Source organism: Myxine glutinosa, chromosome 4 (assembly GCF_964187855.1).
Source record: "Myxine glutinosa chromosome 4, kmMyxGlut1.1, whole genome shotgun sequence".
Lineage (NCBI taxonomy): Eukaryota > Metazoa > Chordata > Myxini > Myxiniformes > Myxinidae > Myxine > Myxine glutinosa.
The window spans coordinates 64,871,823-64,890,907 of NC_136264.1; the positions used below are offsets into that span (position 1 = coordinate 64,871,823).

Here is a 19,085-nt window from a genome sequence, read left to right on the forward strand (position 1 = left end):
CTTACCTGAAACACATACTAATGATATAACTATGAAAAGGGCCTATGATTCACTACGTGTTGCAATGTGGACTAACTAAGGTGCAATTATTTCAATTAACAGCCAATTAAGGGGAAATGTACACAGGGGTTATTTATAAGGGAATTTACTACTAAATTTACATGTGAAGGTTCTAGAAACCGCAACAATATATATATATATATATATATATATATATATATATATATATATCTATATCTATATCCATCTATCTATATCCATCTATCTATATCCATCTATCTATATCCATCCATCTATATCCATCCATCTATCTATCTATATATATACACACACACACACACACACACACACACACACACACACACACACACACACACACACACACACACACACACATATATATATATATATATATATATATATATATATATATATATATATACAGTATACTACTGTGTTCAAAAAGTATCCGACCTTTATTTTTCGTGTGTAAAAAAAAAAGAAGCTAGGGAGGCGTTGATTGGTGCACGTATGTCGGCGATCCTAATGCGCACGCGTGAATTTTTTCCCACCTGCAGAAGCTGTCATTCGACGGCAGACCGCCGATGAGTGAGGACATGTAAGTGAGCGCCGTCGGATTTTCGTTTCTGACAAAATGACGGAAAAACTTGAACAACGCTACTGCATCAAATTTTGTGTAAAGCTTGGCGATTCCCAAGTGGAAACGATCCGCAAGATTCAACACCGTTCATTCCATTATGAAGGAGGATTTGGGCTTCAGGAGAATCTCAGCGAAGTTCGTACCAAAGCTGCTAACGATTGAGCAGAAGCAACTCCGTTTGGAGATCGCACAGGACATGCTGGAGACTGTGAACAGCGATCCCAGCTTCCTCAACACAGTGATCACTGGCGATGACTCCTGGGTTTATGGGTACGACCCAGAAACCAAGCTGCAGTCATCACAATGGAAGCATCCAACATCCCCGAGGCCAAAAAAAGCAAGGCAGGTCCGCAGCAATGTCAAAGTCATGCTGACCGTCTTCTTAGACTCCAGAGAAGACATCATGCGGAATGCGACGGACCAGCTGCGCGCCATCCCAAAAGAGGCGTTCCAGCGCTGCTTCCGACAGTGGCAGAACCGTTGGGAGAAGTGTGTGGCAGCCCAAGGGGACTACTTTGAACGAGATTATTATAAAAAAAATTTTATCTGGATGCGAGTATCTTTTATGAACAAAGGTCGGATACTTTTTGAACACACTACGTATATATATATTTATATATATATATATATATATATATATATATATATATATATATATATACATACATATATATACATACATACATACACACATGTACAAAGACACATGCATACACACACACACACACATATATGCACACACACACACACACACACACACACACACACACACACACACACACACACACACACACACACACACACACACACACACACACACACATATCCCACATCCCACATGTATATACATGTTTAAAGTGTACGTGCCCCTCCCTCCTCCCTCCTCCCTCCACCTTCCCCCGCCCGGCAACGCCAGGTACTTCTGCTCGTAACTAATAAAATCAAAACGAAGAAATATCTCTCAGCAATTTCCGTCTGTTAATTTATATATTTTACAAATGTGAATGACACGTCCATGCACACGTGAAATGGAATTTGTTTTTTCACACGTGAAATGAACACGTGAACCTTTACTTCCGGATAATAATGTTGAATGAAATAAGAACGAAGAAATATATGTCGGCATCATTGTTGACGTTTTTGTGACTACTGTCATCAAACGGAAAAGTAATATATCTTAACGGAAAAGAAAAAGCGAATTTTTAATATATGTCGTCATTTTCCCTGACTATTATTTTAGGCGGTGTATTTTCGTGTATCATCATGGCGCGATTTTAAAAAATATATCTCTGCATTTTCCCGTGTGTGCGTGAATGTTCTCAATTATTTCTGACACCGAGTCTAAAACCATCGATAAAAATTAAATCAGATGGTGAATTCGATATAAAATCGTGAGGGTGACTCAATGAATGGGCTTTATTTTACAGGCCTTTGAGAATTCATTTCGTTCTATAAACGGAAACTTTCATCGGATTTTCTTCCCGTTTTTTTTCAACCGAGTCTAAAACTATGTTAGCGACTGTTAAAAATGAAATGATATATCGAATTTGAGTTGAAATAAACCCGTGTGAGAGAGAAAGACAGCACGGGCCAAACTAAACAGGCCTCAAAGCAATTCGAGTGAATAAAATGGTGGATATTTGTTTACATGAAGCCTCTCCAAGAATGGGTGGAGCTATGGGTGGAGCTACTCTGCAAACAGAGTAAGCCACACCCCGGACAGACAGACAGACAATCACCTTCGCCGATTATATTAATTATCATAGTTTCTCTCCCCCCCCCCCCCCCCCCTTTTTTTTTTTTTAAACATGAGTAATTAATGCTACAGTGTTAACTACTAGTATGTGATCTTCAAATGGTAGCCGACATCACTTTAATTTTCATGGTGCGTAACTGATGGTGATATGAGTTCACTGATTTTGTAAAACTGACACAATTCATAACATTTTCGTTATGCCATTATCTTAACTGTACTGTACTCATTTGCAACATCACTTGATTCAATCTTTTTATCTCCACATTCATGTCATATACACCCACACACACACAACAGTCACACAATTGCAGAGATATTTTGTGCCACACACACATACACACACGATTGCTATATTTATTTGCTTTGCTTGACTTTCAATTGCTTGACTGCAATCACATTTGATCAACGAGGCACCCTTTCGTGTGCGTTTCCTGACTGCAGAAATAATTCCACTTTGATTTTTAAGAAAAAGTCTTTCTATTTTGGTTCCACATTTGTTTCTATTCTCATCAACATCCTATGATTTATCAATTTGTTTCAACACACTGTAACCAAGGGTTTTAACCAAGCCTCTACCAAACTATTTCCAATTTGAACTCAAAATGCTAGTTCAACAAAAATTCGAACAATTAACTTCAAAGGGTCAACAAATTCATTTTATAAACAGATCTAATTTTCATCCAATAGTTTTCCTTGCCAACTATCATATTGTAACACTTTAATAAACCTTTGAAAATCTCTCCCAAATCAATAAATTCCCTTTTTACTTTACAAATACTCATCTGTAAATTACGTATTCAATTACAGTTTCTCCCAATTTGTTTGGCCTTAATGGCCGCATAAGTGGCTGCCAACATGCAGTACCTTTTTATCTACCAAGGAAGTATTCTTCCACATAAGACCTCTACCAAATTTTAAAATCTGGGATTTCTGATTATATGGATGCACACTCTCAGGACATTTCAGGCTGCTGTTAATCCACTATGATAAATTCATCCTTTACCCACAATTAATTAATTAATACAAATTGAGGATGTTATCCCTATCACATTCATTTATAGATTCATTGTTTTATGAAAATCAATATACGTCAAAGTCTGGTGTTACATTTTCGATATCAATTAAGCAAGATTTTCTTTACTAATTTTTTCATATCATCTACGCCTAATACACATCCATACATACAACACAATTTATATGCTGATAAAATTCAAGTTTATATATATATATCAAAAATCCGTGAACAGAGTACTCTGGTAAATCCGTGTAAGATCTCTTACAAATTTGGCTAATTTTGTACTCCCACATTATTTATGAAGCTCATATCCATAAATAGCTCTGTTCTCATATAAATTCTATCAAAAATGGAATCCCAAGGTTACTCACAATTTCTTACTATTAATTAATGGCTGCTTGTAACTCAGCACATCAAATCTTTGTATTCCTTCTGCCTTGACAAAAGAGATAATCTTCCTAATCAAATCACATTTTTTATTTTATGGATTTTCTGGATATTTCCACATCCACATCACACACACATATCCATATCATCCACATCAAATTATCTATTTCAAGACAGGCACACTGTCGGTTTCAGCAATTTTTTAAGAGAAAAAATACACAAACTCATGCATTATGTATATTTGTTTGCGTTGGAACCATTATTTGCAGATCAAGGTGGGTGTTAATTTCATAAAATTTGTCCCTTAATTTTAGAAACGCGGATACACAAACAGACAGAAAATTTTCTGAGAAAAACCCCTATAGAGTCCACATTGAAATCACCCTTCGTCTCCCACAATTAACTTATCCAAATTTGACAAAACACCCGTTGACATGTCAGTCGACCACTGACATATCAATCATGCGAAAACAATAGTCCGAAATTCCCACCTGATCATCATGTGGCTCTTGTCACTTGGTTCCCAAAAAATATTTTGCAAAGCAATTGTTCCAAACTTTGTAAATTCAAAAATTGTTTTGCCCAAAATGCTCCCTAAAACCACATTTATAATTGGCAAATATGAGGCTTCCAGAATGAACTCTAATCCTGGATCTTTTAATTCAATGTTCGCAAAATTCTCCAATTTCGGCATTTGATAAATTAATTATTATTTTGCTAATAAGCAAAAATGAATCATTCTTGCTCCGAAGACTGTTCAGCCACAGAAGCGTCAACAGTTGCTCATTTTAATCTAGTGATCTAATCTGTTGAGGCCAATCGTCATTTGGGATCTGCAGCAATGAAGGCCTAATCGTTGTCTGAGGTACCGGTAAGCACTGGTACCCTTGATCTTGGTTTTTCCTATGAAATAGTCTCCTATTTGAATATGGACAACGTCGTCTCCAGTGTGCCATATTTCCACAATTAAAATACCGGTCCTTGTCATTGCCTGTTCTTTCAGGCCTACCTATCCTGTTACTTCCTTGTCGATTAGGTATCTGATTTTCCCTTGGTTCATAAGAAAATTCTCTGTACTGTTCTTTTTGGGGAGACAAATGGGAATCAGGTGGGGCAACTGTCACTTTTATTCATACATTCGAGGGCAGTTGTGCATGTATCTCCTTCAATGTATCCTGTATCCTTTTTAGTTTAAGTTCTAGGTCCGTTATCCTTTCTTGCTGTTCCCACTTCCTGAATTCAACATCCCAATGATGGAATTCCAGCCAATCTACCGTTAGGTTCTGTCTCTTCCTAGCTTTCAGTTCTTGTCCTAATCTACCCAATCGAATTCGCTCAAATGTACCATCTCTTGGAAACTCCTTGGCATGTCCCTGTGTCCACAAATACCAATTCTCAACCTCCCTAATGGCCTCGATACCATAATGGTTGTACATATAATATCCTAATAAAAGCCAATAGAACACCATTTAGCTCAATGCAGCCCGATTCCTCATTTTACGAGTAGGAAACACAATGCCGCTTCCTGGGGGCCCTCCAAGAAGCGAAATATGCTTCCCACTCGTCCTATTACCTCCATCAAAAAGAGGATATTACATTTAAACCCGTTTGTCTGTCTGCACAGAACAATTTTGATTTTCTCTGCATTCGTAGATACGAATGACGGGAAAGTTCCATCACAGGTGCAACATCACCTGTACAATTTGGAAGCCACAACAAGTGGAACAAAACGAAAAAGCTGAAAAAACGACGAAATCTTAGCTTATTCCACACAGAAATCCTAAAATGGCCTGGACAATATTATTGGCACCTTTTACAAGTTGTTATAAATAATTACATTTGAAGCAGGTCATTCTCCTTTACTTTGGAATGGAACCCACCTGTGGCCACTCACCTGTGGTGTAATATATTTTTTTAAATCACTCATTCAACCAGTTTGAAGAAAGAAAAGGAGTCATTCTGCTGTTTTGTGTCACTGTGTGTACTGCAATGAGCATGGAGAAAAGAAAGAAAACCAGAGATTTGTCTGAGGAGGTCAGACATAAGATTGTAGCCAAGCATGGACAATCTCAAGGCTACAAGTCCATCTCCAGAGACCTTAATGTTCCTGTGTCCAATGTACACAATGTTATCAGGAAGTTTAAAGCCCAGGACACCAGCCAACCTCCCTGGACGTGGCCGCAAGAGAAAACCTGATAAAAAATGGCAGCGAAGGATTGTTCGAATGGTGGAGAAAGAACTTTGATCAACTGCCAAACAGATTCAAGCTGACCTTCAGACACAAGGTATAACAGTTTCAACTCGCACCATCCGTCGCCAATTCAATGAAAGGGGGTTCTATGGTAGGAGACGCAGGAGGACCCCACTGCTGAGAGAGAGACATAAGAAAGCCCAACTGGAGTTTGCCAAAACACACCTGAACAAGCCAAAATCCTTCTGGGAGAATGTCCTGTGGACAGACGACACCAAATTAGAGCTTTTTTGTAAAGCACATTATCTCTATGTTTACAGAAAACAAAATGAAGCCTTCAAAGAAAAGTACACCTTCCCTACAGTCAAACATGGAGGAGGTTCAGTGATGTGTTTGGGTTGCTGTGCTGCCTCTGGCACTGGGTACCTTGAATGTGTGCATGGCATCATTAAATCAGGAGATTACCAAGGCATTTTGGAGAGCAATGTTCAACCCAGTGTCAGAAAGCTGGGTCTCCGTCAAACGTCATGTGTCTTACAGCAGGACAATTATCCCAAATACACTTCAAAAATACCCAGGAATGGTTCAGGACAAAACGCTGAGCTGTTCTGAAGTGGCCAGCAATGAGTCCAGATCTAAATCCCATTGAACACCTGTGGGGAGATCTGAAAACAGCAGTTGGGAGAAGGAACCCTTCAAATCTGGGAGAACTGGAGCAGGTTGCACAGAAGTGGGCCAAACTGCCAGGTGAGAGGTGTAGGAAGCTGATTCATGGCTATAGGAAGCGCTTGACTGCAGTTATTTTGTCCTAAGGTTGTGCTACCAAATATTAAGTCTCGGGTGTCAATAATTTTGTCAATGCAATTTCTTTTTATTTTCAGATTTAAAAGATTATAATAAGTTCTGAATTAAAAACAAAGGTTCTGTAATATTAACAGTGAAATAAAGAATTGTGGAGACCAAATATTTTGGTCAATTTCAACTTATTTTTCGAGAAACAACAACAACAACAACAACAACAACAACAACAACAACAACAGGCATTTAAAGGCCATTTTCCCTGCAAGAGCGGGCATTAGCCTTGCGGTCCCCATGACAATCTTCTCCATTTTGCCCTATTTTCTGCATCTCCCCTTGTTAACCCCCTTGCCCGCATTTCTTCTTTGACCATCTTTAGCCAAGTCTTTCTCGGTCTTCCCCATCCTATACTTCCTTCTATATTCATTTCCATCACTCTTCTCAACCAGTCACTTTCGTCCTTCCTCAATCAACACATGACCAAACCATCTCAAACTGTTTCTCTTCACAGCATCCATCACCGGCTCTATTCCCATCATCTTTCGCAATTCATCATTTGTCTTCCTCTCTCTCTCTCAACGATACTCCACACATCCACCAAACCATTCGCATTTCCACCCTTTCCAGCCTTCGTTGTTGCTCTACGTTCATTACCCATGTCTCGCTCCCATAAATCATAACACTTCTCACACATGCAGCATACACCTTTCCCTTCAGCTTCAACGACACTCCCCTCCTTGTCAGCATGCCACTCAGTTCCCGAAACTTCTTCCATGCGCATCTCACTCTAGCAACCGTTGCCGAGTCTGATCCCCCTTCTCCATTCAGCATGTCTCCGAGGTAACAAAATGTTTTCACACCTTCCAGCTTCACGCCATCTCCAAGATCCAACAACATTTCCTCTATCTGCAGCTCCCTCTGTGCACACCTTACACTTGAATGTAGCTGCCACACTGCTTAATGACCCTCTCAAACCACTACATTTTTGATGAACCCACTCAGCGCACATTGTACATTGAATGGAATTCACTCCGACACCCTTCCTGCACACAGCACACAGCCACTTCCCAGTTCTTTCCACCTCACCACATGCTTTACCACTTGCCATCACCTTCGTTTTTCCGATATTCACCTTCAGACCTTTTGTCTCCATACATTCCTTCCACTTGGTCATCTTCTCCTTCAGTCCATCCATACTTTCTGCAATCAACACCAGATCATCTGCATACAACTCCCACGGTAAACCCTATTTTACGTTCCAAGCTAGCACCTCCATCACAGCTACAAATAGTAGTGGACTTAGTACCGACCCCTCATGCACTCCCACCTTCACCTCAAACTCACCACTGTTCCCGTCCTTCGTCCTTACAGCTGTGCGCGCTCTTTTGTACATTGCCATCACTACTCTGATCAACCATTTCTCCACTCCTAACTTCCTCAATGCCCATGTCACTACTTCACGTGGAACCCTATCATTATTAATTATCATTATCATTATCAATAGGTGGAACCCTATTATTTTTATAGAAAATTGAGAGTTATTTGAAAAAAGTGCAAAGGTGCCAATATTTTTGACCACAACTATATGATATATGTAAATATATATTGTTGCGGATTCGGGGTCGGCGCTCCCCATACCAAGGTGGGGATAATCCCCTTGTCTTTTAAGCTGGCCGTCCCCCGATCCTGGAAATTATAACGTTCCTTTCCGGTCGAGATTGGCCAGGGTGATTGGTCAATGGAGTCCCAAATACCTGAGTGCCAATCCGACCGCAAAGCAGGGAGATAACTCCCGCTCGGACCGCGGACAAGATGGAAATTGCCGAGCGGTTTAGCAATCCGAAGCCCGAGCCATTAACAAAGAACTAAACCCGATCCTGAGCGGTTTTCCAAATCGTGCCACAGGTACTCAATGGAGAGAAAGGACGAAGACGATCGAATGGAGAGGAAACCAAAAGGTAAGGGAGAACAAAGGATTTATTACAACAACCAAAGAAGAGGAAACGAAAGGGAAGAATGTACAAGAAGGACACAGAGCAAGCTTATCTATACAGTCTTACTTAACCCCAGGACAAACAGACAGACTTACATGGGAGGGTAGTGGTAGGGGAGGAAGGTCCAGTCAGATGGTAGGGCGTTGAGGTCCGGCTCCGGTCCAGGCTGAAGAATGGGAGGCAGCTTGCGTGTCGCTGGCGCGCGATCGGACCTTACATATAGCGGGGGGGAGGGGGGGGTAGTCCTTCGCAAGTCCGTATGCGCAGTTCTCCGGTCGTGACCTCCTTACTCAGCTTCTCAGGTGTTCAGCGCCGCTTAATGATTCCTCGCGCATCTGGTACAAACGAGCTCAACAACCGGCAACAATAGGGGTCGGGCCTCAACCTATTGCAGCAATGCGAGCACCCCCACGTCTCTCTCTTCTCTCTCTTAGCACCTCCTCCTCTCAGCACTTCTCTGTGTAAAGGCGCCGCGCTTGCGCTTATGTAGTGCGCTTTGAAATCAAGCCGCGTACTCTCGCACTCCGCCCACCGGTGAGCTCACCTCAGCCCTGGTTGGTTAGCGAGGGCTCACCGGCTCCGCCCCTAACAGGGCCACGCCTCGTTCTGGGCGCTCCGCCCCCGTCTTCTCCAAGCTTGACCGCGTGCGTAATGGCGGCGCTTGGGCGGAAGCTCAGCGAGGCAGCGAACGCTGCTAACAAAAGGCGCCTAATTTGGAGAGTCAAGCGGCAAAATGAATGGAATTGAAAAGGACCTATCTTATTTAATTAATACAACGCAGATTCAACTATTGGGAACACAGCCTTATCCGAAACACATATTAAGGAAATAACTAAAGTCCTATGGTGTCCTACGTGCTGCTTGTGGACTAACTATGGGTGCGACCTTATTAAATGAAAATAATTATTTACAAGAATTATTTACAAGTATTTACAAGTGAGGGGTTCTCAAAACCGCAACAATATATATATATATATATATATATATATATATATATATATATATATATATATATGTTCGATTCCATTACAACCACACTGGCAAGCATTCACAGCAACCACTGGAAGATGATGATTTCATTTAAGTCATTCTTGTTTACGGGTGGTATATTTTAGGAATGACACTAAAAGGGAGACTTCACGTTTCTTCATTTGGCGTCTCCATGGTGCAGCCCAGGTAGTTCGCCAGTGTTGATCCTCAATCAGATCAGGTAAATATCAACGAAACACCTCTCGCACCACAAAACATGGCTTTCTCTGAAAAAACACATACACCAAGGTATTCACGATGTGATTATGAAGGCCATTTTTCCCATCATGCCTTGGGTAGATCCAGACCCCATGACACTCCCACCCAACGCAAACAATGGTAATTAATTATACAGCTAATGCCAAATAGCCAATGTGCTCAAAGTACCGGCACACATTGGCCTACCATTTACAAAAAGACATAACATCATGTATTTAACGTTCAAAGCCACAATACAGATGGAGCAGCCAGCACTTGATGTCCACATCTGTCTCGGAACGAGCACGATCACACCTGCACTATAGTTTATAGAAAACCAGATACAGATTCCATTGATCGGTCTCCATGGGGCATGATTTAGCGGTTAAAGACCAGATGAATTTTTTTAAAGCTCTTGAGAAGGTAATCATCCTTACACGCGCCCATTGATAATTTGAATGTGAGGATCACGACTCAAAGAGGTATATAATACGTGAGCACGGGTTAGCCGGCTTAATTTCTACCCGAAGAGCCAGCGCGTGCAACCTGTGGGTCGGTACAACTTGGAGCTCGACTGCGAGTATAATGGTTGAAAAAAACCACATTCATAAAGTTTCATTCATTCAATCGATCGCCACGAACTTGTCAATCTCTGTGCAGCTGCCGACGCAGTTTCAATCGACCCGGAACCACCTGCGATCGTCCCGCCGACTACACCTCGCGGATATATCCGTCAAGGACGGTGTGGTGATGGGATGGTCTGGTGTGGTATTTTATATGATGAGTTATTGGAAAATAACAATAGTCTCTCGACGAACAGAGTAAATGGAGACAACAACAAATGACAAATTTAACTTAATATGAAAAATTAAAACAACAACAACACACTCGCACTTCCGGTTTGATATACGAAGGTCCGCATCTGGTAAAGGTCTTCGAACATTTATCGAAAGCTTAACCATGTCATATATTCGACTTAAATTTCCTTACATATCAACATTATCATTATTCATAAAATACAGCAATATGACTAATTAAAAGCATCCGTGCTGGAAGAGTCGGTGCTGCAGCGGTGTGTTCCATCAGCAATCAGCCTGTAGAGCGCTCGCCAAGCGGCTTAAGCACTCCAACGAAACGGTTGCTAGGAACTGCTAGCTTGGCAAGCGATTAGTGATGTGTACAGCGTAGATCAGGCATTATAGTGTGGTATGGTGTAATCCGGTAGGATTTGTGTGATGAAAATTTGTTTTTTTTGCATTTTCTGTTTGATTTTGGAGTTTAAATGTTAAAAAATGACGGGGTTCAAATTTTCCTGTCCCGAGATCTCATTGTGGAGCCCCCGATGTCTCCTGGGAAACCCCCCATCCAAGACTGAACGCATGTGTATCTCCACTAATTATAAACCAATTTTAGGAATGTTGTTTTATTTTGAGGAACTTTTGGAACATGCTAATGCTGGTTTTTTTTGGTTTTTTTCAGGTGAGACATTCTATAATCATCATTGTCATGTATGAAGCTGCAAATATTCACCGTTGTATCCCTACACCGTGACCGAGGGATTTCCGTTTTTTCGGAAGTTACGGCCCAGCTCGGATGGCGCTGGGATGAATCGGGCCTGTATCGGGAGAGTCAATAAACGTGTGCCACAATCGATCGTAGTCTGTCGAAATACCTTACATGGCGACGAGGATAAACATCTAGACCATGACTTCTGTCGGCCATATCGATGAATTCGACCCTCATGAGGGAGATTTTGACACGTATTCTGAGCGGTTGTCTTTCTACTTCGAAGCGAACGGCATCGCGACCGAAGCCCGGATGAAGGCCGTCTTCCTGTCCGTTTGCGGAGGTGAGACGTTCGCACTCGTTAAAAACCTGATTCGCCCGATGACAATCCAGGAGCTCACGTATGCAGAGCTCAAGGCCGCTTTGAAGGAACATTGTAATCCATCTCCTTCAGTCATCCTGTGTCGGTTTAATTTTTACATGTGCAGACAGCAGCAAGGTCAGTCGATCGCAGACTTCATTGCACACCTCAAAAAACTGTCACATCTGTGTGCGTTTGGGGACACGATTGACGACATGCTCCGTGATTTGCTGGTGGTTGGCATGTCCGATGACCGCACTCGTAGACGCCTGCTTGCTGAGAGAAGACTGACGTTCCAAAATGCCAGAGACACCGCAATTTCCATGGAAAGTGCTGAACGCAACGCCACAAGCATCGGTGCAACTCGCTCATCTGGTACCAGCCCTGCTGTGAATCGGTTGGATCATGTTCAGCCAAAACGTTGGAACAAGGCTCCTCATCAGAAGCCAGTGCAGTCTCAAACACACAACAAATGTTTTCGGTGCAACGGAAAGCACCCTCCGGAGACGTGTCGGTTCAAAGATGCCACCTGCCATTTCTGTTCGAAAACTGGAAGGCTCTTTCCAGGAATGACGATCAGGGGTAGGTGAAACTCACGGTTATCGTAGCCCACCGTGATGTCACATGTACCGCAGGGAACAATCTTCTCACCTGTATAGGTGGAGAGTCCATCGGTAGTAGGTTTCAGATGGGGTCGGTCAGCATCACTCCACAGGTTTGTGAAAACAGCATGGCTGATGAGCGAGACGGCCGCACCAGTGTCGACCTCCATTTGCAATGGTCGATTGTTGACGACAACAGTGGCAAGAAGAGGGTCCCGCTAATGGTGAGAATCAATATGAAACAGGTCACACGATTCTGAGTTGTCGGAAACAGAGCTCACCTGGTCAAGCTCAGGTTCCTCTGAACCGATAAACTGATTAATCTTCTTGTCAGCAGCTTTCCCTTTTCCCGATTTGCGAGTGATGCAAGCTGGAGCAATATGGCTAGTTTCCTTACTCGGCAGGAACTGGTTGAGCATAATTCAACTGAAGTTGAAAAGCATTCATCAACTCCGGGCAGCCAACGTTTCTCCTACCGCAGCATACACACTAAAAAATGTGCTGGATACATACCCGGATGTCTTCAAGGATGAGCTTGGAACCTTGAAAGGACATACAGCTAAACTCAGTGTTGACCGGGATGCCAATCCTATATTTTGCAGAGCTCGCTCAGTCCCTTTCGCCCTGCGGGAGCGGATTGACAAGGAACTGGATCATGTTGAAAATCTGGGCATCATCGAGCAAATCCAGTATGCCGAATGGGCGGCGCCCATCGTTCCGGTCATAAAATCGGACCAGTCCATCCGCATATGTGGAGATTATAAAATGACCGTGAACAAGTGTTCTTCATTGGATAAATATCCAATTCCGTGGATCGAAGCCCTCCATGCTCATCTCACGGGAGGCAAGACTTTTACGAAACTTGATCTCAAATCCGCCTATCTACAGCTCCACTTGGACGAGAATTCGAAACAGTATCTTACCATCAACACACATCGTGGGTTGTACAAGTACCACCGACTCAGTTTTGGAGTGAAATCTGCACCTGGAATTTATCAGCGTGTCATGGACAGTTTGTTTGCCGCCGAACGCAACGTCGTTTGTTACCAGGATGATATTCTGGTTACTGGTCGTACAGACACGGAACATCTACAAAACCTGGATAGAGTTCTGAAGAAGATTTCGGACTCCGGCCTACGTTTGCGTCGAGACAAGTGCAAGTTTATGGTGCCATCAGTCACGTACCTGGGTCATACGATTGATGCCGAGGGTCTACACCCGACAGATGAGAAAGTCCGAGCTATCAAGGATGCTCCTGCTCCACGAGACATAACCGAATTGAAGTCATACCTCGGTTTGCTTCAGTTCTATGGTCATTACATCCCGAATGTGACCGACGTTTTGGGCCCCCTTTATCGGCTTTTGAGGAAAGGAGTCTCCTGGAGCTGGGGGTCCACTGAACAATCAGCATTCCAGACCTCTAAGGATCTGCTCAAATCGTCCAATGTTCTCGTTCATTTTGATCCAGAGAAGGATCTTGTGCTGACATGCGATGCCTGTCGGTATGGAGTGGGGAGTGTATTATCACACATGATGCCTGATGGTACGGAAAGACCTGTTGCATTTGCATCCAGAACATTGTCCCCTGCAGAGAAGAACTATTCCCAACTTGACAAGGAAGGATTGGGAATCGTTTTCGGCGTCAGCAAATTTTGCCAGTACCTTCTTGGACATCATTTCACGATTCGCACTGATCACAAGCCACTGATCAGTCTGTTTGGTCCAACTAAGGCGACATCTGACACACTACCGCCCAGGATCATCCGCTGGTCCCTGTTTCTCGCTGCTTATGACGACACCATATGTTATAAGCCCGGTTCGTCTATCACAAATGCAGATGCCATGAGTCGGTTACCCCTTCCAGAATCCGTTGATGATTCGCCTACACCAGGATCCATTATCACACTGATGGATCATCTGGAAGATTGTGCTGTCGATTCCGGCCAGATCCTCACTCATACTCGACGAGACCCCGTTCTGTCCAGAACTGTCCAGGCTGTACAACTTGGATGGCATTTCCTACCTGAGGGTGACCCAGCTTTTGCGGCTTTTAAAGCATGTTAAAACGAACTCAGCGTGGAAAATGGTTGCCTACTCTGGGGATGTCGTGTCGTGATCTTGGAAAATCTGCGTTCCAGGGTCATGGATGAAATCCATGACTGTCACCCCAGGATTGTGAAGATGAAGTCACTCACTAGAAACTATGTGTGGTGGCCGAATCTTGATGCTGATATCGAACATCATGTTCGACATTGTTACCCCTGCCAGAGCACCCGGAATACACCTGCGAAAGCGCCTCTGCATCCCTGGGAATGACCCAGCGAACCGTGGCATTGCCTACATCTCGATTATGCCGGGCCTATTAACAGCAGCATGATTCTAATAATTACGGACGCGCACACAAAATGGATCGATGCCTATGTGACGCGTGGTACTACGTCAGCCATTGTCATCAAAAAACTCAGATGCTGTTTCGCCACTTATGGTCTGCCCAGGATGATTGTGAGTGATAACGGTACATGTTTTTCCAGTTCCGAATTTGCCGAGTTCACACGTCGGAACGGCATCAAACATATTGTTACGGTCCGCGGATAAGGATGTTGTTTGCCGAGCGGAGGCACCGCGGCCGAACAGTTTTCCCCGACTAACCCCGATTCCCGAACGTTGGCCGGATCGCGCCACAGATATTCAATTTGGAAACCTCTAAAGCGACCGAATGTAAAGAGGAAGAAGAAGACGTACAGAAGAGTAACGGGATTTATTATTTACACACACAAGCAAAAGGAGCAGTCAAAGTTATATACAGGGAACATGGAAAAAGCAGGTGACACAGTGAAAATACTAGCTTATACAAACTTAATTAAATACCCAGGACAGAACAAACAGAACAAACTCACGTACACAAGAAGGATGGAATGGCAGGAATGAATGCTGGAAGGAGGATTGGGAAGGTTCAGCTGGGGCAGATGGTTCGTGCTTGATCCCGCACGGGACGTCGGCTGGACCTCGACGGCCACCGATGCCACCGCTATCTGGTTCCCACGGGGTACGGGTTGAAGCTGCCTGGTGGAGTCAACGCTGCTTGTGGAGCCAAAGCTGCTTCTCTGGCTCACCTCAGGACGCGTCTGCCGTCTCTGGCGCAACTGCTTGTAATTGACCTTGAACCTTCTCTCTCTCTCCAAAGCTCATCTGGATCTCTCACGCAGTACCTTGCGCGCGCGCTTTTATAACGCCTCCGGCGATCAAGCCGCCGGCCTTCAGGACACGCCCATTGGTGTGCTCACCTCGGCCCTGGTTGGTCGCACGACCCTCTGGCTCCGCCCTTGATGACGACGGGCGGGCACGCCTTTCTTCCCCGACCCGAGCACATGTTCAATGGTGGTTTTGGAGGGTATGTAATATTGGCAATCGAGGCTTGGCCATGACGAAAGGGGAAATGGAGGTTTTGGGAATGGGAATGAAGAATGAAGGGAATCTATCTTATTTCACTTGGTGCAATGGAGTGTCATTTTAATGGAAGACAAAGCCTTAACCTAATACACAGAATAAGGAAATAAACTACTGAACAAGGGTATTATAGTGTCCTTCAATGTATGCTTTATGGAATTAACTACCGGAACGCCCTTTGACCTTTATAAACACTGGAGCAAGGAGGGCTCAGACTAAAACAATAATTCACAACCATTTACTATACAATACAACACAATCAAAAAAAACTCAATCCTCATATCCGCAACACTGCACCCTCCTCCTCTTAGGCACGGCCCGGGCCTATAACTTTAATTTAGTGTGACACGTAGGTGTAGTTTCCTCTACTTTTAACCTGACCCTGAGTGCGACAGTTTTAAAACATAAATAAATATTTCCCGCTGCTCCATTGCACCCTACCTAACAGACACGCCCACAGCTAACCGAATTGCGGAATGGTCTTCAAACTACACACTGACGGTGGGGAGCATTATTTACAATGACTCTGCTTTTATTTACAAAACTAACCCAGGACCTGTGATTGTTCTTTCTGGGGGGAGACAGTCTGCTCTGCATGAATGCACCATGAAAGCACCCATAACGCACCAACACACCCTCAAGCACCAATCGGTGCCCAGTCATCATTGTTCAATAAAATAAAAACAACAAACAAATCCCTAACCCTGCAGGTGGTCTCTTGCTCTTCGGCTCCCTCTGCTGGCTATTTGCTTTCTTCCAGATGTCATTTTCTTTTGCTGGCAGCCTATTTGTATTAAAACTTGCACCCAATGTGTCCATGTCTATTTATTTTATTTATGGCCCACAGGGCCAACTAGTGTGGTTCACCTGTGGGGCATCGGTGCCCTGTGATCAAGGTCCGCCAGCAAGATTTCGGGCCTTCATGGCCGGTTCCAGCAGAGGGGCCATGCCCCAACCCATGGGGTCCATCAGTGGTGCTCAGTCACACACATGAGGTCCATAATGTGGTGCATCGATGCAGACAGCTGGTTCTGGGAGTTCCGGGCGCACAATGGCGGACTCACGCACGCTCCCCTCGGCGCCCAGTGGCGCTCAGGTCCTCATGTGGGAGACAAAAGGGGGGAAGACAGATGAGCGAGGGGTAAGGTCACAAGGGTACACATCAATAAGGCAATGCAAGGCGAAGTGCGTACGGAGAGCGAAGTGAGAAAGCTTGTCCCTACCGTACGTCACCCCCCCCTGTCATCTACACTACCCTTACCCTTACCCCATATTTACAAAAATCTACACATTTACAAATTCGTCACGACTGTCACGTCTTCCCCATATTTCTTCTATTCCAAATTCGTTCCCACAATCCCTCTATCCAAAATTTGTCATCACCCAATTCATCATCAATCCTCATAAGGAGGAAAAGATGGAACACAAAGCACAATGTCACACCCACGTCATGATGCGTCTCACAATCCAAACATTTGCATCAAAAATAATTAAAACATGGCATGGTGTGGAGGTACGTCATCTCAGGTGAGTGGATGTAGATGGTGCAAGGAGATTTTCATCCTAACTACTTTCTAAATGACATTAACACACTTTACACTACCCGGGGTCTTTCCCTGCCAATCCATTGGCCAACTTACACTATGGGTTCTAAAAACCAATTCCCATTGACCAAACTGTGGTGCTTCTCAATTTGGGGTCTCACTCCCCCGATTCATCTCCCGGTGCCCTTGCACAATTTCCGGGCTGGGTCGTGTAGCTCTCCCAGCAGGTCTACCCACCTGCACACCTCCACCACTGCAGTTGCCACCCGAGCTTACCTAGCTCCTCACCCTAATCTATCTAACTGGGGAAGGCCCCTCCTGGCTCTGTCACCCCTTGGTGCCCTCTGGCACTGGGCTACCCGGGTCCGTCCTCCGGATCCTCGGGCCCCATCCACAACAACTCTACCGGCTCCCAGAGCCCACCTGCGGCCTCACCTGGCCGACATCCTCACAGTGGTGGAGTGCCCAAACCAACTACACACACTAACAGGCTACACGCCCAGCCATTTCCACAACACTAATGCACCCATCCAAATACCATTCTTTCACCCGCACCACAGATGCCAATATCCAACCACAATTTACCTATACCCTCTACCTAACACTTACACTACCCGCCCCGGGTATTCGTGATGGGGGTCCATCCTTCCCCCATTCACACCTTCGCACCATCCACTCCACTCCATAGTTTCCACCATACTCATTCCACGACCATCCATTCCAATACTCCAGATATTCCACACTACCATTTATTCCACACAACCATTCTCCATACACCTGTTGTTGCACACCTGTGCAATCACACCTGGTGCCACCTGCACCCTCATTCCTTCCTGGACCATTTGGTCAGCACAATACTCATCACCATCACTCACTCAAACACTGCTCCATCCACCTGTCCAGTTGCACACCTGTGCAATCACACCTTTTAACCATACACACGGCATCATCTGAACTATCTGTTGCCCTGCTAACTTAGTGCTCCCCGTCTTCCCTTTAAACTAAGCACATACCACGTCATTATCATCCACACTAACCTATCTGCGTCCCCACTACAGGTATCATTGTCACTAACTAATCTTAACGTTACCTATTGTCAATCTTTTCTAGATCCCTACACACGATATCCTAACCCACCCGGGCTAGTTTTCACTGCCATAAACCCCATAAAACTAGTGCTCCTTTGCCCCCGGTTGTGAGGGATGACAGAGTTGCCATCCCACCACATCGGGCATCTCCCACTACCATCCCCCCAGTCCTCTGACGCTACGAGCCCCCGTCGCAAGAGGTACTGGGTCCTGCCTCGGCATCTAGAGCTGAGGCGATCCATGAGGGCGCCTGCTCGCCGGCATAAGGTCTTATCCGGTCGGCATGGACGATCCGAGGGGGGGTCCGTGGCCCCATTTTGATCTTAACGACCACGTCACAGACTTGCGACAGGACGACTCCCGGGCCTTGCCATGGGGAGGTGAGTTTTGGGCACCTGCCCTTCCGCCTCCAGGGATTAAATAACCAAATCTTCATCCCCGGAGCGTATTGACTCACCTGGCTCCGGTCGTCGTACCTGCGCTTCATCTTGGCCCCCGCCAGATGGAG

General features: G+C 44.5%; 1 protein-coding gene across 2 annotated transcripts in view; it reads right to left on the minus strand.

Annotated features, from left to right (window-relative positions):
- The window catches only part of SCLY (selenocysteine lyase), an 88,526-nt gene extending 77,619 nt beyond the window's left edge, over window positions 1-10,907 (minus strand). Inside the window, exons 1-2 of one of the 2 annotated variants that reach the window (XM_078775813.1) lie at window positions 10,672-10,907; window positions 9,944-10,058 (exon numbers count right to left, since the gene is read on the minus strand). In XM_078775813.1, coding sequence (XP_078631939.1) covers window positions 9,944-9,966 — 23 coding nt within the window. In that variant the 5' untranslated portion in view covers window positions 9,967-10,058; window positions 10,672-10,907. The remainder of the gene's footprint in view (window positions 1-9,943; window positions 10,059-10,671) is intronic. The other variant, XM_078775814.1, reaches the window with a different exon arrangement.
- Between the last annotated feature and the right edge of the window lie 8,178 nt (window positions 10,908-19,085).